The following is a 25,078-nucleotide window of genomic DNA, read 5'->3' on the forward strand; positions in this document are numbered from 1 at the left end:
CAATGAAAGATTTGCCCCATTTACCACAACTCATAAAATACAAGTTTCCTATCTTCATGAAACCAGAAAAACTTTAGCTAGAAGAATTTCAAGCAGAGGTTTCAATTTATTCATCGACACCAAGTCAAGTTTCAGCAGACATTACAAAATCTCCACCAACTAACTGGCACCAGCAATCGAGCTCTCACCAAAAAGGCAGGAAGTTACTTATTGCTGGAAGCTGTTTGGCACCAACATGCTCGTGAAAAAAAAATGGACTGAGACAACTATGTGTTCAAAGTATTGGCAAATTTGACATTTTTGCGTCATGTGCATCAACTGAGAAAAACATACCGATAAGGTCAAGTTCTATGTCAATTTGTCCAGTTTCATGGCTGTAGACGTTGAGGACGAAATTGGCACGAAGACCATTTTTTTGCATAAAAATGTTGTTAAATGTCTCCACTCACCAATGATTTGATGATTACTATTCCAGATGGGTACGCACAACACTGAGTGGATGTGAAAACCAGACATCTGGTCTGCCTGAAAAGTAAACACCCAGTGAAAATATGAGCATCATTAACATTTCATATTTTTCAAGAACATGAAAGGCATTGTTTTTAAGAAAATACCATGCTGCATTTATGTTATTTGGTTATTTTTAAATCTCTTTGGATTAGCAAGAACATCTTCATGTTATCTATTGCTATTATGTTTAACTCTTCCTTATCCTCTGTCTATTGAGTATATAATAATAATTTCAAAGTATAATAAATTATTTTTTAGGTGCAATTGTTACGCAAACAAATTACAAAGGTACTGTAGCATCACCAAAATCACACAGTGTGTTGGCCAAAGATTTGCTTTAATGGAAAAATAGTCAAATGATCAGCTTCCTGTTCCTCGGCAGAAAGTTGTAAAATTAGTCAGCTCCATCATGGACACGAGCCTACATAGTATCCAAGACATCTTCAAGGAGTGATGCCTCAGAAAGGCAGCGTCCATCATTAAGGACCCCCAGCACTCAGGACATGCCTGCTTCTCATTGTTACCATCAGGAAGGAGGTACAGAAGCCTGATGGCACACACTCGATGAATAGCTTCTTCTTCTCTGCCATTTGACTTTTAAATGGACATTGAGCCCATGAACACTACCTCACTGCTTTTTTAAAATTTCTGTTCTTGCTTTACTTATTTAATTTAACTATTTAATATACTTACTACAATTCAGTTTTTTTATATTTATTATGTATTGCGTTGTACCGCTGCCACAAAGTTAACAAATTTCACAACATATACCGGTGATATTAACTCTGATTCTGATTCCAATAGTCTTACACAATACTTCACACCGAACTAGACCCTATCATAGCCTGATGAAAACTCAGTTTTATTAAATAGCTTCAAAAGCTTTATTTCTACTGAAGCTAGAAATGAAGTTTTTCTAGATATGCAATAAAACTGAGTAGGAGAATAAGAAGATTTGATAGAGGTATTCAGTACAAAATTATGAGGGGGACAGCCATTATCATCATTATGTGCTACGTTGTATGACATGGGCAATTATGGTCTATCTGTCCACGACCATGATTGTTCTTGGCAAATATTTCTACAGAAGTGGCTTGCCATTGCCTTCTTCTGGGCAGTGTCTTTACAAGACGGGTGACCCCAGACATTATCAATACCCTTCAGAGATTGTCTGCTGGGTGTCAGTGGTCGCATAACCAGGACTTGCGACGTGCACAAGTTGCTCATTGACCATCCACCACCTGCTCCCATAGCTTCACATGACCCTGATCGGGGGCTAAGCAGGTGCTACACCTTGCCCAAGGGCGACCTGCAGGTTAGAGGAGGAAAGAAGCGCCTTACACCTCCTTTGGTGGAGACGTATCTCCACCCCACCACCAGATATACAGCAAATCAAATTTTGGATAGGTACATGGATGACAAAGGTATGGAGGACTATGGTCCAGGTGCAAGTCGATGGGATTAGACTATCTGCGCCGAGGGGCCTTTTTCTTTGTTGTAGCGCTCTATGATTCTGATATAACGTCTAAACAAAGATACAAATTCGAATCCTTCCGGAGGTCACCTTCCTTGCCAGAAGCATTATATATAAAAAGCTGAATCAAGTTAATATTGTTGTAAACAAAACCAAAACTTGAAGTCTGGAAAAATTATAAATTATTGTTTTAATTCACTTATAAGAAATTAGTTGAACTGTGAAATATATCCTGTGCACTGCAAAAGTATTTAACCCTTACAAAAATGCATTAAGCTGTTGCAAATTGTACATTTACTTTTTTCTTAACCTTCGTGCCAACTATTTTCCATCTATGTCATTTATTAGCAGTTGGGCACTGCCACATGTCCCTTGCGGTTGGGAGGGCCTTAACCACAGACTGATTAAACAGATCATTTGGTTCAGTAATTGGACATTACACTGTAAATTAGACTGTTTCAGTCCCAATAGTACACAGATTGAATTTTAAATGCACAGAACGTAAATATTCTAAACTAAGTAGAATAATTTGGGGTGGAGTTTTTAAAAAAATTATGGATATTAAGCATTTGGAAAATCTGGAAAATGTTCAAAAAACCTGAAGTGCAGGAGGGATTCGGTGGTCATGGCAGCGTCTGTGGAGTGAAATGCATTGTCAATATTTGGCTTAGACTCCTCATCTGGAATGACCAGACTATCCATTTCACTACGCAGATTCTGCCTGATCCGCTGAGTTCCTCCAGCAGTTTAGTTTTTGTTTCAGATTTCACCATCTGCAGTCTCTTGTGTCCGTAATTATTCACGATCTGCCAGGAACTCCTTACTGCTTCTCTCTCTCTTTCTCTCTCTCTCTTTCTTTCTCTGTCTCCTCCCTCTTTACATCTCCCCCTCCTTCTGTCCCATCTCTCTGTCCTTCTCCCACCTCTCCCCTCTCCCACCTGTCTCTCCCGCTCCCATCTCTCTCCCTCTCCCATCTCTCCCCTCCATCTCCCATTCCCCCTTTCTCCAGCTCCCTCTTTCTCCCCTTCCTCTCTCTTTTCCTCTATCTCTCTCTTCCACTAGACTGATTGGGAGTCCTTACTCCTCAAAAGCATCCCAACACACTTACCTGGAAGCACGTATAAAAGCACTGGTGCATGTATAAAAGTGCAACTATTATTCATATAGTCAATTCCTCATTGCTAGCAAAGTAAAATTGCAATTTCAATTTACAAAATTCCATTGCAAGCAGACAGTACATTAAATCACAAGGGCAGTACCCGTACTTCCTTATCACTAGCCCATACTGGGCAACAGTTCAAATTTCTCTTGATCTTTATATTTTGACTCAGTAAGAGTCATTCTGCTGTTGGGGAATGAGTTCATTTCTCTTTCCTTATCTCATCCGAGCCATACAAAAGTAACAGCAGTGATGGTGGGTCTGTTTAATTGGGAAATGTTGGCTCTTTACTCCTTTCCATGGATGCTGCCTGACCTGCTGAGTTCCCCCAGCAATTTGTGTGCGTTGCTCTGGATTTCCAGCATATGCACAATATCCTGTGTTTTACAAAAGTAACTGTTTACCTTCTATTTACATCCTGAAATCATAAAAATATTTAGTGTAGAGTGAATTAACTTGAAGACATTCCCTGCTATGGAGCTCGTTTGCTTAAACATTGTTTTATTTTTATGTCACATCAACAGGAAGCTATTCTTGTTTCTTGGTTGAAGAAACAATATTGGTCAGGGTTCAAAGTTCCTAATATCCCCCGAGAATGATAACAAAAAATCCTTAGTTCAACTGCTCATTCAGTACTACAACAGCATCCACACTGGACTTGGAGGCAAGTGGTCCTGGGTTTGAATCTGGGCTGGGTCTTTGCACGCTTTCCATCCGTGCTGGGTTGAGCATCAAGCTAACAACTGAGCTTCGTAAAAAAGACAAAAATGCTACATAAACGGCAAGGTTGTTGCCCGATGCGCTGCAGGGCACGGAGAGGAACAACTACCTCAGCTAACAAGACACAATCCCTTCAATATTGCACTTAAGTGAAAAGGACTTTGACTCACAAATTTCTGCCAAAAAACATTAACCATCTGAAGCAATTGAACATTTGGTTTCTATTGGAGAATGGTTGTCTTACTTGGTAATGGACTGAAAGAAAATAAGCTTTCTCACATTTCCTGTTATTGTGAAGCCGCCAGTTGAAGTTGAAGTCACTTTACTGCGAGCAGCCAATGGAGTAAGGCGAACTGCAATTCCCTTAACTCAGGGAATGACTGACCAAGTTGATAGCTCTCATTTGTAGAAATGGTCATCTTTCTTAAATTGGAAACTGAACACAGAACAGTACAGACCCTTTAGCCCATGATGTTGTGCCAACATTTTAAACTACTATAAGGTCAATCTAACACTTTCTCCCAACATAGTCCTCCATTTTTCTATCATCCGTGTGCCTATCTAAGAGTTTCTTAAATGCCCCTAACGTATCTGCCTCTACCACCAACCCTGGCAGGGCATTCCACACACTCACCACTCTCTGTGTAAAGAACTTACCTCTGACATCCCACCTATACCTTCCCCCAATCTCTTTAAAATTACAAGCACAAGAAATTCTGCAGATGCTGTAAATCCAAAGCAATATTTACAAAATGCTGGAGGAACTCAGCAGGTCAGGCAGCGTCCTTGGAAGCGAATAAACAGTCGACGTTTCTGGCCGAGGTACTTCTTCGGGACTTTAAAATTATGTTCTTTTGTGTTTGCCTTTTCTGTCCTGGGAAAAAAGACTCTGTCTATTCACTCAATCTATGCTGCTTATTATCTTGTACATCTCTATCATATCACCTCTCATCCTTCTTCTCCCCAAAGATTAAAGCCCTAGCTTGCTCAACCTATCCTCAGAAAGCATGCTCTCTAATCCAGGCAGCACCCTGGAAACTCTCTTCTGCACCCTTTCGAAAGCTGCCACATCCTTCTTATTACCTGTTCTATAATGAGGTGACCAGAACTGAACACAAAATTCCAGGTGTAACACAATGCTGGGGGATCTCAACAGGACAGATAGCATCAATGGAAAGGAATCATCCTTTCCAGTCCCAATGAAAGGTCTCGGCATTGTTTACTCCTTTCCATAAAGGCCCCTGACTTGCTGAGGTCCTCCAGCGTTCTCTATATGTTACACTGGATGCCCAGCACGTACAGAAGTTCTTATCTTTGCGATATTCCAAGTGTGGTCTAACCAGGGTATTAGAAAGATGCAGCATTACCTCACAGCTTTTGAACTCAGTCCGCCATATAATGAAGGCCAACACTCCATATGCCTTCTTAAACACCCTGTCAACTTACACAGTGACTTTGAGGTATCATAATGTTTATTTTTTAACTTGCTCCAAAACAACCTAACCAAATAGGACCCTCGCATTCAAAAATAAAAGTGCCAACATTTCAGTCAGCAACTGTGGAGAAAATAACAAAGGTAACATTTCAGCTGAGTGGCCTTGAATTCAAACACTGGCCACTCTAGTTAGTGCATGACACCATTAGACTGTTAGACCATGAATGAATTCTATACACACAATGACCACTTTATTAGGTACACCTGCTTGTTAATGCAAATATCTACTCAGCCAATCATGTGGCTGCAACTCAATGCATTAAATCATACAGACATGGTGAAGAGGTTCAGTTGTTGACCAGACCAAACACCAGAAAGGGGAGGAAATATAATCTAAGTGACTTTGACTGTGGAATGCTGCTGGTGCCAGACAGGGTGGTTTGAGTATCTCAGAAACTGCTGAGCTCCTGGGATTTCCATGCACAACACTCTCTAAAGCAGGGGTTCCCCAGACTGGAGTTGATGAACCCCTGGATTAATGGTATTGGTCAACCGCATGAAAAAGCTTGGGAACCCCTGCATTATAGAGTTACAGAGAAACAAAAACATCCAGTGAGGGGCAGTTCTGTGGGCAAAAATGCCTTGTTAATGAGAGAGTCAGAAGAAAATGGTCAAGCTGGTTTAAGCTGACAGGAAGGCGACAGTGACTCGAATAACTGCTCATTACTACAGTGATGTGCAGAAGAGCATCTCTGAATGCACAACACATTGAACCTTGAAGTGGACGGGCTCAGCTGCGGCCAACCATGAATATTCACTCAGCAACCACTTTATTAGTTGCAGGAGGCACCTAATAAAGTGGCCACTGAATGTATATTGGGGTCAGTAACCTACCAAACAACAGCTACACATTCCAAATAAAGATTGCAGCTAAGCCATCTGCACTAAAGTATTTAATGAAAGACATGTGCTTTGCCCGTGATAATTTTGAGGAGAAATCCTTCCTTTAACAGAAAGGAAATGAATGGCTGTCATCCTTCATAATAATGACTGAGAAATGAAATCGTATCCTCCATAATGCTTTGTGTTCCTGTGATTTTGCTGGAAGGTCAAAAAGCACACAGACGTTTTTGATCTTTATATTTTTTTTCCTAAAGGAGAAATTTATGGGGATAATTTTCTAAATACATAGGAATCTGACCCTCCACTAAGACGAGTGGAGAAGTCATGATGTGATGCCTGCAGTTTTTCCAATCATGGCAGAAGGCCGGTCTGTTCTCAGCAATCTCTACCCTCTCTCTCAGCAGATTTTCCTTTTCTGATCATATCACAGAGCTATACGGTCAGTGAGATCTGTAATTTTATTACTGGAACATAATAATGTTAAATGTTTATGTACACTACATTGGTTTGCAGTTTAAAGTTTCTTTCTGGTTGAGCCACTGGTGCTGACAGGAAGGCTTTAATCACAGACACAGCATCTGTTTTAATATTACATAGATTTTTCTTCATTTGCGGTAGTCAGGTCTCAGAAGAGTTGTAAAACCTGGCACCAGAGTTTCGAGCAGGAATTGGGACACAGCTACTGACATCTCTCTCTGTGATGACTGCTGCATCTCCTGCGATTGCGGAAGCAGCGGTCTGATCAATGTGGCACATCTATAAATTAAACTCCGCACTCCCGTGGCATCCAGAATGGGCAAGGAGGTTCAGATTTACATTAAGCAAATGTGAAAATCCGAAACTAAGCCTTTAAACACTGGATGCTGATAAACCACTGATACGACGCTGACCTGATTTATTTTTCTCTTTGTAGTTCTTTCCGGGTACAAATTGTTCTGCACATAATAAAACAACATGTCAAATACATTTACTTGAACACAATATTTCAGTGCTGAGCATCTGGTAGATGCTTTCAAAGCACACTGATTCATTGTAAGGGGAGATTCATTCCTTAGCTATTAATTTCTAGATTTACAGTTGAGCCCTGACCGACTCAGGCTCTGTAGCTTTTACGGCAGAACGTAGATTTAAACTTTGAAATTCAGCGACACAGATAATGCTGCTTTGGTGCCATCATATAGTCTCCTTCTATGCTTTTAGCTAATCCTTAAACTGGCCCTCACATTAGATTGAGCCAACCTGCCACGGAATAACTTCCTGATTAGGAAGAAAATATAAATTTACAAAAGTTCTTGAAAATTAAACCAGACAAATTGTGCATTATTCAGATGAATATAAGACATAGGACCATTCAACCCATTGAGTCTGCTCCACCATTCCATCATGGCTGATTTATTATCCCTCTCAACCCCATTCTCTTACCTTCTCCCCGTAAACTTTGACACCCTCGTTCATTAAGTATACTTTGCGACCTCCACTTTAAATATACCCAATGTCTTGGCCTCCACAGCCATATGTGGCAATGAATTCCACAGATTCATGGCTCTTTGGCTCAAGAAGTTCCTCCTCATCTTTGTTCTAAAGGGATGTCCTTGTATTGAGGCTGTGGCCTCTAGTCCTAGATTCTCTACTATAAGAAACATCACCTCCACCTCATATTCATAAGGATGTATTTTACCTACAAATCCCTCAGCTGGCTGGCATAATTTTAGTTGATGGTCAACAGGAAAGAGGCTCTTTCTGTCTCATTTTGTTTTTTTACTGACCATTCACCAAAATTATGGCAGCCAATCTGGGGAACCCCAACCCAATTAAAATACTAGGGATTCATAAGGGTATGGAAGCTTCTGAAAAGATGGATGTGAATGGTACTCTCTGGCATTAATAAACAAACAGAAGCAACCTGTGATAAGGAAAATATATGCCATAAGTTGTTAATCATCTCAAGTTACTGGATGACTTGTGTGACCAACCGCTTTGTAGAACATCTTGTGCTTAACAACCACCCCACCATATTTCATAAAAGTATAGTACAGTGATCTATAAAACTAGGGGTGTACGGTAGAAAAGTAGTTGGTGTAACGCTTCACAGCACCAGTGATTCGTGATCAATTCCTGCTGCTGTCTGTAAGGAGTTTGTACATTCTCCCCGAGACCGTGTGGGTTTCTCCAGGGTGATCTGATTTCCTCCCACATTCCAAAGGCGTGCGGGTTAGAGTTAGTAAATTGTGGGCATACTATCTTGACACTGGAAGAGTGACAATGCTTGCGGGCTGACTCCAGCACATCCTTGGACTGTGTCTTTCGTTAACACAAACGACGTATTTCATTGAATGTTTCAATGTTTTGATGTACATATGACAAATAAAGATAAAGAGATTAACTTTATCTACATAAAGCTAATCTTAATCTTAAATTCTTCAATTAATATTAAATCTAGTAATTTATATCAGAAATATCCTTCTAATACTGTGATTATTAATGACTACCAAACAAACCTCAGGAATACAAGGTGATCGATTAAATGTGTGGAATCTCATTCCTTCAGGTGGTAAATTGTTATGGAAGATTCCATAAATGAAACACATTTAGTTTTAAATTTGCTCCTTAATTTGCCTCTGTCTATGTATGATCTGACAATGAATTCTCTCACTGTTTCCCTCAATACAAAGTCACAGAGTGAAATAAAAGTAAATTCTTGTTCCTGCAAACTCCAGCCTACTGCAATAAATGAAATAAAAGTATAAAATAAAAGTATAAAAATAAAATAAAATGCAATAAAAGTATTACCATTTAGTAACTCATTACCAACTTTCAGATCACCTGCAGGTTGGACGATTTTGTCAATTTCATAAAGAGTTTTCTTCAATTCTGAGATTAACAGTTAAATTTTCAACCTTCCATGGCCAGACACATTTTCTGTCATATTATCCTGAAAATGCAGACCTAAATGGAACTCGGTGATCACCAGCTGAACATCATCACAACCATTGCCATCTTAAGAGCATTGCAAATATGGACAGAAGTTCAAAGTGAAAAAAAACTAAACTACCAAGTACAACAAAACAAAATGTTGTCTATGTTTGTAGAATGAATTATTTAGTTTTATTAATGGTGTAACATATATACAAGGTTTCTCTCAATTGTTAAGCTGATAGGTTCCAACTTTTATACATGGCTTTGAAACAATAGTCTCTATCAGTCTATCTGACTCCTACCATCTTTTATCTTTTTAATGACTATCATGCTGTTATATAGTTCCTGGGTGTCAATATCTCTGAAGATCTCTTCTGGACCCAAAATCTCGATGCAATTACAAAGAAGGCACAACTGGAGATTTGGTATGTCACCAAAGACACATGCAAACTTCTGCAGATGTACCGTGAAGTGCATTCTGGCTGCTTCACTGGGAGGTTGGGGGGGGGGAGGGGTGCGGGGACACTGCACAGGATCAAAGTAAGCTGCAGAAAGTTCTAAACTCAGTCAGATCCGTCATGGGCAATAGACTCCCTAGCACCCAGGATTTCAAGGAGCAATGCCTCAAAAAAGACGGCATCCATCAATAAGAGCCCCCATCACCCAGAAGGTGTCCTGTTCTCGTTGCTGCCATCAGGGGGGGAGGTACAGGAGCCTGAAAGCACACACTCGATGATTCAGAAATAGCTTCCTCCCCTCTGCCATCTGATTTCTGAACGGACGTTGAACCCATGAACACTACCTCACTACTTTTTTTTCTCTTTTTGCACTATTTATTTAATTTACCTTTTTAAAATATATATTTACTTCTTACCGTAATTTAGTATTTATGTCTTGCAACGTACTGCTGTCGCATTCAACACATTTCACAACATATGCCAGTGACATTAAATCTGATTCTGATATATTAAAAACCTACCTACAAATATCAATTAATCATGTTCATAATAAGCAGATAAATGATTAGTTGGTAATGTACTATTGAACCTCACACTCAGTTAATTAGCAAGAATTAAAAAATCAATGCACTCTGATAGTATTAATGGAATGCTTGAGAGATAAATAATGACAATTTTCCGAACATACGTCATTGGGAAATACAATACCTTAGCATCAATATTCTCGAAGAAATATTTTGTCATGTACTGCACGGTGCAAAAGTCTTAGGCCCATATATGTAGGTAGGGTCAGACTTTTGCCCAGTACTGTATTTGTCAATGTGGAGCAGAGAGCGAGTTTGCAAATCGGGCAGAAGTGAGGAACATTGGGAATGGTGAGGGTGGAGTGCCGTGGGAGGTGTGTGGGACAGGTGGCAGAGAAGGAGTGCCAGTGGTGGGGGTGGCTTAGATACAGACACGCCGAGCCCTGAGACACCAGGCTAGGTCATTTGATTCCAAACAATTGATTTATTGATCATTACAGAATGCCTCTCTGGTGCTTCCCACTCTCTCCCCTCTCCTTTCCCCTTTTCCCAACCATGATTCCCCTCTCTCTGACCCCATTCCACTCTCAGTCCACAACAGAGGCCCATATCAGAATCAGGTTTATCATCACCCACATAAGTCATGATTTTTTTGTGCGGCAGCAGGACAGTGCAATACATAAAATTACTACAGTACTGTGCAAAAGTCTTAGGCATCCTAGTTATGTACAGTGCCTATAAAAAGTATTCATCCCCCTTAGAAGTTTTCATGCTTTATTGTTGTACAACATTGAATCACAGTGAATTTAATTTGGCTTTTTTGACACTGATTCACAGAAAAAGACTCTTTGGTGTCAAAGTGAAAACAGATCTCTGCAATGTGATCTAAATTAATTACAAATACAAAACACAAAATTATTGATTGCATAAGTATTCATCCCCTTTTAATATGACACACCAAATCATCACTGGTGCAGCCAATTGGTTTTAGAAGTCATCTAATTAGTTAAATGGATATCTGTTTTAGAGATCTGTGTGCAGTCAAGTTGTTTCAATTGATTTTAATAAAAATACACCTGTATCTGGAAGGTCCAGTTGCTGGTGATCCAGTATCCTGGCAAAAACTACACAATGAAGACAAAAGAACTCTCCAAGCAACTCTGCAAAGAGGTTATTGAAAAGCACAATTCAGGAGATGGATACAGGAAAATTTCCAAGTCACTAAATATCCCTTGGAGTACAGTTAGGTCAATCATCAAGAAATGGAAAGAATATAGTCCAGCTGTAAATCTACCTGGAGCTAAGTGGCCATGTAAGAAGGGAGGAAGGCTACCAAGAGACCTTTAACAAATCAAGAGGAGCTACAAGCTTCAGTGGCTGAGATGAAAGAGTCTGCACATACAACAACTGTTGCCCGGGTGCTTCACCAGTTGCAGCTTTATGGGAGAGTGGCAAATATAGATATACTGTGGAAAAAACTCATATGAAATCTCAGCTAGATTTTGCCAGAAGACATGTGGGAGACTCTGAAATCAGCTGGGTTCAAAACTGAGCTTTTTGGCCATCAGACTAAACGTTATGTTTGCCATAAGCCAAACGCTGCAAACCATCAAAAGCACACCATACCGTGACGCATGGCGGTGGCTGCATCGTGCTGTGGGGATGCTTCACTGCAGCAGGCTCTGGAAGGCTTGTGAAGGTAGAGTGTAAAATAAATATAGGGAAATCCTGGAGCAAAACCAGATGCAGTCTGCAAGAGAACTGCCACTAGGGAGAAGATTTGTTTTCCAGCAAGACAATGATCCTAAGCATAAAGCCAAAGCTACACAGGAATGGCTTAAAAACAACAAAGTTAATATCCTGGAGTGGCCAAGTCAGGGTCCAGGCCTCAATCCAATTGAAAACTTGAAACTTGAAATCTGACAGATCTTGAGCAGTATTGTGAAGACGAATTGGGAAAAATTGCAGTGTCCAGATGTGCAAAGCTGACATAGACCTTTCCACACAGACTCAAGGCTGTAATTGCTGCCAAAGGTGCATCTCCTAAATACTGACTTGAATGAGGTGATCAATTAATCAATCAATTATTTTGTATTTTATATTTGTAATTAATTTAGATCACTTTGTAGAGCTCTGTTTTCACTTTGGCACAGAAGAGCCTTTTTCTGATGATCAGTGTCAAAAAAGCCAAACTAAATCCACTGTGATTAGTCACAGTCATACTTTATTAATCCCGGGGGAAATTGGTTTTCGTTACAGTTGCACCATAGATAATAAATAGTAATAGAACCATAAATAGTTAAATAGTAATATGTAAATTATGCCAGTAAATTATGAAATAAGTCCAGGACCAGCCTATTGGCTCAGGGTGTCTGACCCTCCAAGGGAGGAGTTGTAAAGTTTGATGGCCACAGGCAGGAATGACTTCCTATGACGCTCTGTGTTGCATCTCGGTGGAATGAGTCTCTGGTTGAATGTACTCCTGTGCCCACCTAGTACATTATGTAGTGGATGGGAGACATTGACCAAGATGGCATGCAACTTGGACAGCATCCTCTTTTCAGACACCACCGTCAGAGAGTCCAGTTCCATCCCCACAACATCACTGGCCTTACGAATGAGTTTGTTGATTCTGTTGGTGTCTGCTACCCTCAGCCTGCTGCCCCAGCACACAACAGCAAACATGATAGCACTGGCCACCACAGACTCGTAGAACATCCTCAGCATCGTCCGACAGATGTTAAAGGACCTCAGTCTCCTCAGGAAATAGAGATGGCTCTGACCTTGTAGACAGCCTCAGTGTTCTTTGACCTGTCCAGTTTATTGTCAATTCATATCCCCAGGTACTTGTAATCCTCCACCATGTCCACACTGACCCCCTGGATGGAAACAGGGGTCACTGGTACCTTAGCTCTCCTCAGGTCTACCACCAGCTCCTTAGTCTTTTTCACATTGAGCTGCAGATAATTCTGCTCACACCATGTGACAAAGTTTCCTACCGTAGCCCTGTACTCAGCCTCATCTTCCTTGCTGATGCATCCAACTATGGCAGAGTCATCCGAAAACTTCTTAAGATGACAAGACTGTGCAGTAGTTGAAGTCCGAGGTGTAATTGGTGAAGAGAAAGGGAGACAATGTTGTAAAACAATAAAACATGAAAACTTCCAAGGGGAGGGGGTGAATATCTTTTATAAGTACTGTACATAGCTCGGGTGCCTAAGACTTTTGCACAGTACTGTACTGGGCAACAATTTGAGTGGAAGCAGATATTAAATTGCCATGAAATGGCAGGATTTGTGAATGTGTACATGCCTGGATCAGCCTAACACATGAAGAGTTTTACCAGACTTTTCACATTAAAAACTTGAAAGATGGACTTATGAAGTGTGCAATTCATTCCATGATTTTGACTTGAAAGCATAGGAAATCTACCCATTTAAGAAAACACTAAATCATGACAAGCCACATGTTATATCTTTTCTCAAGATGGTCAACAATGATATGTGTTTTGAACTGTTCTGTCTGCATTTACACAAGATGAAACATCAGAATAAATATTGTGGATACATCTTAAAAATGAAGTACTTTGTTACAAATCAGGCAAGGGAGAAATCTCGCTTTCTCTCGGCCCGAGGATACAAAAGCTTAAAAGCACAAGGACAAGGACAACTTCCACCCCACTGTGATCAGATTCTTGAATAGACCTATTGTATGATAAGAAGGTCTTTTCGCCTCACAGTTTACCTCATTATGATCTCGCACGTCATTGTTTACCTACACTACACTTGTTGGTAGCTTTATTCTTCATTGTTATTGATTTACCTTATTCTCTCTCAATGCACTGGGTAATGATTTGATCTGTATGAACAATATGTGAGACAAGCTTTCCACTGTATCCTGATATATGAGACAATAATAAATCAGTTCCAATAAGCATCTTTTTCCTCCCCCTCATGGATCTGTAAGTTGCTAGGAGCTGAAACAAAAAGAGAAAAAAAAACAAGGCAACGGGAAAAATTTCTCATGTGTGCGTCCCTCCAAGGAGCAGATGGTACAAGAACAGCACATGTCGTATTTTTGCTAATCTGGAAGCAAGATTATGGACATGTTGGAACGCTTAAATGACAGACAACAGGGCAGATCAGGCAGCCTCTGTGGAAGAGAAATAAAGTTAATGCTTCTAGTCAATGACCTATTGTTGGAATTGGAAAAAGTTAGAGAACAAGCCTGCTTTAAATTGCTGAAAAGGACAGTGGGTGTAGGCTGGATAGGTGCTACTGGGGCCATCTGCAATACAGTGGTGGTAAGCAAAAGGGAGGATGTCCCAGTGGACAACCATTTTAATTCTACTCCTTATTCTCATTTCATGGTCCATGGCCATCTCTACTGCCATGTTGAGGGCACTCTCAGATTGGAGGAGCAACACGCCATATTCTGCCTGGATAGCCTCCAAAATGACAGCATGAACATCAATTTCACAAACTTTGGGTAGTTTCTTCCCCTGCCCTTCTTTTTCTATTCCCCACTCTGGTTCCCCTCTTACCTCTTCTCTTCTCCTCATCACCTCCCTCTGGTTCCCCTCCTCCTTTCCTTTCTCCCATGGTCCACTCTCCTCTCGTACCTGATTCCTTCTTCATCAGCTCTTTACCTTTTCCACCATTCACCTCCCAGTTTCTCTCTTCATCCCCCCCCCACCCACCTCACCTGGATTCCCCCTCACCTGGATTGACCAATCACCTTCTAGCTTGTACTCCTTCCCCTCCCCCCTCCATCTTCCTATTCTGGCTGCTTCTCCTTTCCTTTCCAGTCCTGACAAAGGGTCTCAGTTAGAGGACTGTGTATGTGTGTGGGTGGGAGAGAGGAATGTGGCTTGTTTTGTTGCTGGATGTGTTCTGCTAAACATTATGGACATGCTATGTTGGCGCTGGAATAGGTGGCCACGTTGGTGGGCTGCCCCCAGCACGTCCTTGGCTGTTAATGGGAACGGCACAATTCACTGTTCGTTTCAAATTCAAGTTCAAAGTACATTTATTATCAAAGTATATATGCAGTATGCAATCCTGAGATTTGTCTTCCCACAGACAGCCATGAAACAAAGAAAACCATGGAACCCATTCAAAGACAACCATCAAACACCTAATGTGCCAAAAAAAAAAGAACAAATTGTGCAAACAGCAAAAAAAAGAGTGTAAAACACAGAATATAAAACACCAAACCACGAATCAACAAACCAGTCCAGGCATATTCAGTTCAGCTCAGTTCAAACTAGCTCTGAGTCATTTTGATATACATGTGATAAATAAACCTGAATCTGAATATCTGGAATGTTCTGCCAGAAGAGGTGGTAGAATCAGACAGTCACTGTGTTCAAGCAGCATCTTATGTGCAGTTTCTTGTAGCTACAAGTTCTAGCTGGTAGCAGCAGAGGCTTACTTGACCAAAATGTTCTCAGTCTGTCAAAATTTCCACAACAGTACAGAAGGGTTAGCATATATCTGAACAATAACCATTAATTGAGGTTGTCTGATTGGCATACAAATTAATTAGTAGTACATTTTTCAAATGGCCTGGATACCCAAATACAGTCACAGAAATAGACCTAAATATTAGATTGGATAGAAACTGATAACTGAAATTAATGATCTAATGACAAATTAATTTAATTAACTTCAAATTAAAGATTAGACCAAAGTAAAGGTTAAAGCCATTTATCCAAGCAACAGGACTAATCATAATTTAATACATATCATCGAGGTCATTTTGATTTAAAACGTCAATTTATTGTTATTAATTTATAAAGTCAGTCAGATTTGCTGACAGAATGGCCCAGATATTGCTATATTAATAATGATAGCTATTACCATTTATTCTTTCTTTAGGATAAAGCTGACAGCAACTTCTAGATTGAAGGCTTACACATGCAGAATATCAGAGGTTGCTTGTTAAAGATAATCTGCTCTTCCATAGTGAAAACTTCCATATTCCCTGCATTGAAAATGGCCGTCACAGCACACACTGCTGTGCTTGTCCAGCGATTCTGTATTTAAAACGACCGAGGAAGAGTTAAAGTGGGTACGGTCAGGCATTAGTGGACAGATGAGTCCAGTGTTATGTCTACTCAGGGAACAGAAATTCATCCCTTCAAAACCCACAAATCACTACCCAAAAAATAAGAGATACAGAAGATAAATTATATGGAAAACAAAAATCAGTAAATCAACACAAATTGTTTTTTCAATTTACATCTCTTGATGCATGTGCAGATGATGAAACATTACATCGGTACAGCCAATTTCATAGGAACGCAACCCGAACCCCGTAACAATCAATTGCATGTAGTAAGTGATAATTATCATTGAACAACCTCTCTGACACTGAAAAATTAATTTCACAACTTTCCAGTGCCATTTTTTCAGAAGAAAATTAAAGCTGGGTAGTATAAAAAGTTATTTTTATTTTATCTATCCATCCCTTTTTATCTCTACTTTCTTTCAATCACATCTGTATTCCTAATCTCCCTTTCATTTCCTGTACAAAATGTTCAGTAATTTATATTTCCTGTTTTATTCTTCATGCTATGAACTTTGTTTCCTCTGTAACATGAGCCAATGTACAATTTTGTAGAATCAGAATCAGGTTTAATATCATCGACTATGTCGTGAAGTTTGTTAATTTTGCAGCAGCAATGCATAATAATATAGGAAAAAACTGTGAATTACAGTAAATATATGTTTATGCAATAACTAAATGAAATAAGTAGTGCAAAAACTTGTATAAAAAGTAGTGAGGTAATGTTCAAGGTTTCAATGTCTATTCAGAAATTGGACGGCAGAGGGATTGAAGCCTGAATCACTGAGCATGTGCCTTCAGGCTTCTGTACCTCCTTCCTGATGGTAACAGTGGGCAGAGGGCATGTCCTCGGTGGTGGTGGTCCTTAATGATGGATGCTTTGAGGCACCACACCTTAAAGATGTCCTGGATTCTACGGAGGCTAGTGCCCATGAGGGGGCTCACTAACTTTACCACTCTCTGCAACTTACTTCGATCCTGTGCAGTAGCACCCTCTCCCTTCCCCTTTCCAGATGCTGATGCAGCCAGTCAGAATACTCTCCACAGTACATCTTGTACTTGTGAAATTTGGTGGTTGGAGAGGACGTTTCCAATAGTGGGGGGAGTTTAGGACCAGAGGGTGCAGCCTCAGAATTGAACGTCCCTTTAGAGCAGAGACGGGGGGGGGGGGGGGGGGAATTTCTTTAGCCAAAGGTTGGTGAATGTGTGGAATTCATTACCACAGACGGTTGTGGAGGCCACGTCATAGGATATGTTTAAAACAGAGGTCGATAGGTTCTTGATTAGTCAGGATGTCAAAGGGTGAGAAGGCAGGAGGATGGGGTTGAGAGGAATAGTAAATCTGCCATGATAAGGTGGTGGAGCAAACCTGATGGGCTGAATGGCCTAATTCTGTTCCTATGTCTTCTGTTTTTATGGTTTTCTTATTAGAAGAAATGAAACTCAGGAAAGGAAATGCAATAGAGAAAGCCGCTATAGAGTCATAAAGAACTACAGCACAGAAACAGGCCCTTCGGCCTATTTAGTCCATGCCGAACTCTTATTCTGCTAAATCCCATTGAGCCGCACCCAGACCATAGGCCTCCATACCCTTCCCATCCATGCTCTTATCCCAACTTCTCTTAAATGTCGAAATTGAACCCACATATCCACCACTTCCTCTGGCAGCTCATTCCACACTCACACTATCCCCTGAGTGAAGCAGTTCCCCATCAGGTTGCTGTATTGGATAATTAACCCAAGTGACAAAGTCCAGTATGCCAGTGAAGTGTCTTCCAATTGGCTGCTTAAAGAATCCCACCATCTCTTTATTTCCCCCACTCACAACATATCGCTTGTAGAGGCTACCAAAATGAAATACTGTAGACGAAGGACTCGAAACCATTACCCAAACAGTTGTACAGTATCGACTTTCTCACTCAAAGTTAACAAACTGAATGAACTATATCATGAGGGGTAATAGGAGTATGCCATTTGGTATTTTTAATTTTGTTTAAAACTGAACACATTCAGAAGTATTATTTGAGTTTTGCTCTTAAGTATTACGTTAACAGCTCGAGTAGGACTCCTGCCGATGCTCCAGTTGCCTCCCACATTCCAAAGATGTACAGTTTAGGATTAGCGAGCTGTGGGCAGGCTATGTTAGTGCCAGAAGCATGGTGACCCTTGCAAGCTGTCCCCAGCACACCCACAGACGTTGGTCATTGCTGCAAACAACACCTTTCACGGTTTGCTTTGATATGTGTATGACATAGACGGGGAGTATGTTTCCCAGGGTTGAAATGTCTAATACCAGAGGGCATACGTTGAAGGTGAGCGGGGGTAGGATGAAGGGGATGTGAGGGGTAAGTTTTTTACTCAGGATGCCTGGAACACGCTGTCTAGTATGGTGGTAGACACAAATACATCGGAGGCTTTTAAGAGACATTTGGATAGGCACATGTATGTAAGGGAGATGGAGGGCTACGGACATGGTGTAGGCAGGAGGGGAGCTTTGATTTGCTTTTTAGATGGGCTGTACTGTTCTATGCTCCATGACAAATAAAGCTAATCTTTATTATCAACAGACAACATAAACCGTACCACAATATTAAACTAACTACAGGTATAAAACTGAACAGTGAAGTAACCCCTTCCAACCAATGGCGTACTTCATTTTTAGTATAATATAATAATGACAATTCTTCCCTTGTAATTAACATAATTTATAGCTACTAGTCTGCAATTCTGGAGCTATGTTATTGCCTTGAATGGCTGGATCTGAAGTGATTGCTACATTTTCTCCAGAGACCCACGAGTAAGAGGCCTTGTCCATCGACACATGGATTAATAAAAGGCATTAATCTTGTAGATTGTAATACAACACCTCTTAAATGTCCTACTAATCTAGTTTTTAACAAAAGGAAGATGGTTTTAAACGGAGATATTACACAATGATTGAAGGCATGATAATTAGTCAGGTTTTCTCTTGCATTATTTTATACAACCTGGAAATGCCTTACTATGAAGGCTTGAATCTGATGAGCAGATTCCTGAATAGAATGGATGAACTTCCAACAATTAATTTTAACGAGTGCCAGCCTTATTCATTCTATTTAGTGGAGTTTACAAGCGAATTTAATTAGGGAGAAAACATTTCACTCTATTCACACATCCATTAAATTTCATCTCCTGCACTTTTGGGATTAAAACAAAACACCAAGGACAGAACATTTTGGACCCAGCTTGTCACTTGCTTCTTTCTTTTGCAAAATGGGTAAAAATATTATTCGTAAACACAAGGAATTCTGCAGATGCTGGAAATTCAAGCAACACACATCAAAGTTGCTGGTGAACACAAAAGGCCAGGCAGCATCTCTAGCAAGAGGTACAGTCGACGTTTCGGGCCGAGACCCTTCATCAGGACTAACTGAAGGAAGAGCTAGTAAGAAATCTCTTACTAGCTCTTCCTTCAGTTAGTCCTGACGAAGGGTCTCGGCCCGAAACGTCGACTGCACCTCTTGCTACAGATGCTGCCTGGCCTGCTGCGTTCACCAGAAACTTTGAAAAGTATTATACACTCAGTGGTCACTCTGTTAGGTACAGATTAGTACTCAATGTGGTGTTCAGGAGCTGTAGCCCAACCACTTCAAGGTGCAAAGTGCTCTGTATTCAAAGATGCTCTTCTGCACACCACTGTTATAAGGCATGGTTACTGTTTCTGTCGCCTTCCTGTCAGCTTGACTCAGTCTGGCCATTCTCCTCCGACCTCTCTCATTAACAAGGCATCTTTGCCCACAGGACTTGCTGCTCACTGGATGTTTCTAGTTTTTTGCACCACTCTCTGTAAACTCTAGAGCCTATTATGTGTGAAAATCCCAGAAGATCAGCAGTTTCTGAGATACTCAAACCACCCTGTCTGGCACCAACAATCATTCCACGGCCAAAGTCATTTAGATTGCATTTTTTCCTCATTCTGATGTTTGGTCCGAACAACAACTGAACCTCTTGACCATGCCTGCATGCTTTTATGCATTGAGTTACCGCCCATGATTGGCTGATTAGATATTTGCATTAATGAGCAGGTGTAGAGGTGTATCTAATAAAGTGGCCTCTGAGTGAACATACTAGAACTTTTTGGTTTTTAAGATGTGAACAAACCCTAAATGGAATACAAAATTAACATTTTGTTTATCATATATATGATGTCTATCAAGGATGAACAGATTCAGTCAATACTTACTTTCAACTGAATTAAATCAATCTTTCCCTTAAGAGATAAAAACATGATAGTTTTAATTATACAGAAGTAAAGACCTCAGGATAACAATCCAATGCATATGTTGATGATCCAAATATAAGCGGGTGCAACATACATCACACAACAACTCCAGGTGGCACCCAAAATGGTGTTAGCCTCAGGCCTGAACCCTGCCTCAACACCAGCTGTGAGGTGATCTCCTCCCTGATCTGCCTTGCTAATGCTCAGGATCACAATTAAAAACTCTGACTCCTGCCACCCCTTAGTCCAAAGCACAGCAGGAAAGGCGAGAGGTTTACGGGACAAGGGGTGAAGAGGGAGATGTACTCAGGATCAGCGAGGAGTGAGAGTCCGGTGAGAGTTCTGGAGGGTGAAAGGGACCCACTGGTGTTAAAGTGAGTGATTGAGCAACGTAAATGGGTGGGGATGAGAAAGGAGTGAAGAGGAGGAGGAGGGGAAGAGGCAAACGGAGGGAGAGAAAATGGTGTGAGAGTTGGTCTGACAGTTTCATTCTCTCTCTCTCTCTCTCTCTGGCTCTCTCTCTTTCTTTCTTTCTTTATCTCCCACTCTCTCTCTCTCTCTCTCTGTCCCTCTCTCTGACCCTCTCTCTCTCTTTTTCTGCCTTTCTCTATCTCTCTTTCTCTTTCGTCCTCTCTTTCTGTCTCTCTTGCTGTCTCCCTCACTGCCCTATACAATATCTCATCTCCATCTACCTTCCTGTTGTCACTCCCATTCTCCATCTCCACCCTCTCCCCTCCATGCCCACTCATTCAAACCCATTTCAAATATACCTACCTGCCTCCTTACAACAATCCCCTTTGCAATTTTTCTGTGCATTATTCCCTGTCTGAATCCAGTCATGCTGCCTTAGATGTGAAGGCCTGGAATACTATGCTATTCTGTGCCCACTACAGTAGGGAAGGACTAACCTTCATGGTCTACTTTGGAAGCTTTTCTCATGATTTAAACATCAAGTTTTCCCCACACACAGAAATTCTGGAGGAACTCAGCAGGTTAGGCAGCACCAACCGAGAAGAATAACCAGTCTACATTTCAGGCCAAGACCCTTCATCAGGATTGATGAAGGGTCTCGGCCCGAAATGTTGACAGGTTATTCCTCTGGTCAGCCTAAAACATCAGCTGCTATTCCTCTCCATAGATGCTGCCTGGCCTGCAGAGTTCCTCCAGCATTTTGTGTTTGTTTTACTGGATTTCCAGTATCTGCTTAATCTTTTGTGTTTAAGGTTTTCCCACTCTCTGGAATATTCTCATAAAAACCAATAAAAGGATCCCTCAGCTTGCATTTTTCTTTCAGCTAACAGTGTTTGAAAGCAGATCAAGCACTCCACTTTCCACTCAGCGAGGATTTGAGTTTTGTGTTTTACATATGGCAACAGTCAAGGGTGGACAGATCCTGTTGAAATTTCCTTCTGGGCTGGAAAAATATTGCAGAAGACGTCATGTAATGGCAAATTAGAGAATCATGGTGCAGTTAGGCTTCTGGGTGTGGGGTTTTTATTTGCACAGTTATATATATAATTCTCTCTTACCTCAGTGTCAAAGCGAGGGTCCTGATAGGCATCACTGATATTCACTGGAAGACCTGTTGATGCGACCAGCTCCGCTATCCTGTTGTTGATCAGCCAACCAGAGCAGGATAATTTCTCCATGCTAGCTTTGACAAGGATTTAATTCATATCAGCATTAGGATTTCACCTGCATTAAAAAGGAATCTCACAGACAATCCAAGTTGCCTTGAAGCCAATTACAATTTGAAACCCTGCATATCCTCTTCAGAAAAAAACAGGGTTTAACCACCTCTGTAAAATTCGCGCAAGTGACAGGATCCAAGGATTGGCAATCTCCAATCAGAGGCCACTTTAATATGTACCTCCTGTACCTAATAAGGTTGCCACTGAGTGGACATTTGTGGTCTTCTGCTGCTGTAGCCCATCCACTTCAAGGTCTGACGTGTTGTGCATTCAGGGGTGCTCCCCTATACACCTCTGTTCTAATGCATGGTTATTTCCTGTCAGCATGAACAAGTCTGACTGTTCTCCTCTGACCTCTCTCATTAACAAGGCATTTCACCCTCAGAAATCCCACTCACGGGATGTTTTTGTTTCTCACACCATTCTCTGTAAACTCTAGAGTGTGAATATCGCAGAAGATCAGCAGTTTCTGAAACTTTTAAAGAGGACATTGATAGGTTCTTGATTATTAAAGGCCGCAAAGGTTATAGGGAGATTGCAGGAGAATGGGGTTAAGAGGGATAATAAATCAGCCATGATCAAATGGTGAAGCAGACTTGATGGGCCAAATGGCATAATTCAGCTCCTATATCCTATGGTCTACTCTGTGCCCTAACTGATAGAGACCAGCATGTCAAAAGCCTTCTTCGTCACCTGTTTACCTGTGTCTCTGCTCTCAGTGAGCCATGTACTTCCTCTATACAAGGTCCCTCTGTGCTACATCACCAGAGCCCTACCTTGATTTGACTTTCTGAATTGTAACACTGCACTTATTTGGATTAAACTCCATTTGCCAGTCCTTGGCCCACTTACTTCGGTTTTCAAGATATGCCTGTAGTATTTCATAACCCTCAATATCCACAACACCACTTATTTTATCTGAGATATGTTACTTTTTCCTTGAAACTCTACCATGTATTGCACTCTAAATCTGAATTCTTAACCAATAGACTGTGTCCAACAACTACATACATATCCACTTTGTTTCTTGTCTGTAGCATGATATAGGCCCGGTAACATAACCATTAATATATTGACACTACATATTTGTAGGACAGTTTTGCTCCCTCAACATAAAGGTTCATCCATCGTCATCGATGAAGACCTCGACACCATTAGTACTTTTTACGAAGTCGAGTTGCTAGTTCGACACTCAACCCAGCATGGATGGAAAGTGTGCCCGGGAGCGGCTCGACTGGATTCAAACTCGGGAACCTTCGCTCCTGGAGTCTGGCGCTGATATCACTGCGCCACCAGCCGGCTGATGGTGCCGAGACTAGAGCTTGATTTGGATTTAAGTGAGGGAGAGTTGCACAGCGTCAGCCTCACTCTCTCTTCCCAATTCCCATCTGGATCCAGTGGCAAGACAAGAGTCACTTCGGCTGGAGATGGGACTAGACGCAGTGGATGACCAGGACAACTTCTGTGTCTTGTTGTGCTCTACGTGTTCCACGACGCTTGCAGAGGCTGCCTTCTTGACCGTTGGACCTTCCATTGGTCTTGTCGGCTCAATCCGCCGGAGTCTGTCTTCACAATCCCTCAACATAACTTTAAAGGCAAGACCTCTGAGGACGGCCTCTTTGCAATAAATAAAAGAAAGAGTCATCAGCATCTGTCATTCAACATGTCTCCAATGGACTGTTGAACATAACAGGCACTGCATTTTGATTAGCAGAGGAATATGTTGGGACTTAGAATATGCTGGGCCCCATATCTAAGAAAAGATGTACTGGCATTGGAGATGGTCCAGAGGAGGTTTACGACAGTGATCCCAGGAATGAAAGCGTTCTTGCATGAGGGACATTGGATGGTTCTGGGCCAGGCCACATTGGAATTTAGAAGTATGAGGAGCAGATCTCATTGTAAACTACGGAATACTGAAAGGCCTAGTGGACGTAGAAAGAACTTTTCCAACAGAGGGGGCACAGCTGCAGAGTAGAAGGACATCCCATAAGAACAGAGATGAGGAGGAATTTCTTTAGCCAAAGGGTGGAAAACGTGTGGAATTCATTGGAGGCCAAGTCACTCGTTATATTTAAAGTTGAAGTTGATTGGCTCTTGATTAGTAAACATGTCAAAGTTACAGGGAGAAGGCAGGAGAATGGGGTTGAAAGGTATAATAAATCAGCCCTGATGGGACGGTGGAGCAGACTCGATGGGCCAAATGGCCTAATTCTTCTCCTTTGTCTAATGTTCTAATCTTTGTATAAAATCACTTTAGATTTGCTACAGATATACAGTATGTTAAGGGTGGAACTTGGAAGCAATTGAACATGAAAGATTCTCTTCAGTACCACCAGCCTGACTCAAAGCATTACTTACAATGTTCTGCATGATTATGAAGAGACCAAATGCAAAATTAGGATGCATTTCAAAACTATTTAAGTACCTTTTTACAGTATCTATATCAAAATTAGATTGTATCGTCCATGTGGAAAAACCCGTCCTAATTTATGTCCCTATAAAATAAATAAAAATGTATTGTTTTCCAACTGATTTCTCACAAGTGTGATAAAGATATTAATAAAAACCTGAAATGCAAGTACAAAATCAGTTATATTCCTCACCTGATATGGCTCTCAACAGAACACAGTGGAGACATCAGCTCAAAGGTCTTAGAAAACTTCACCACCTGTTCAACAAAGAAAAAAATACTGTCATCCTCCACACTGACGTTGACCGAGAAGTGAAATTATACCAAACATGACAAGCATCAGACAATCACATCTGAAAGTCAATCACCCATAATTCGCATCCTGCCTCAAATTCATAAATCCAAATACAGGCAGTGTAAGTGACACTTTGCACTTTACACTCTGTACCTCATATCTATAGTCACTGTACTATTGTGTTCCACAAGTCCTGCTGCTACCAAGAAGGGCTTCTCTTGCCAAGGGTCACCTTGCCACGTTATCGTTT

The 25,078-nt window shown here is 41.0% G+C and overlaps 1 protein-coding gene across 2 annotated transcripts in view; it reads right to left on the reverse strand.

Moving 5' to 3' along the window:
* LOC140212309 (dual 3',5'-cyclic-AMP and -GMP phosphodiesterase 11A-like) overlaps positions 1-25,078 on the reverse strand; it is a 251,055-nt gene that overhangs the window by 135,268 nt on the left and 90,709 nt on the right. For both annotated transcript variants that reach the window (XM_072283012.1, XM_072283011.1), the window contains 3 exons: positions 24,727-24,791; positions 21,959-22,079; positions 450-525 (listed from right to left, as the gene is read on the reverse strand). In XM_072283012.1, the coding sequence (XP_072139113.1) occupies positions 450-525; positions 21,959-22,079; positions 24,727-24,791 (262 nt within the window). The remainder of the gene's footprint in view (positions 1-449; positions 526-21,958; positions 22,080-24,726; positions 24,792-25,078) is intronic.

This window comes from Mobula birostris, chromosome 19 (assembly GCF_030028105.1).
Source record: "Mobula birostris isolate sMobBir1 chromosome 19, sMobBir1.hap1, whole genome shotgun sequence".
In the NCBI taxonomy this organism is placed as follows: domain Eukaryota; kingdom Metazoa; phylum Chordata; class Chondrichthyes; order Myliobatiformes; family Myliobatidae; genus Mobula; species Mobula birostris.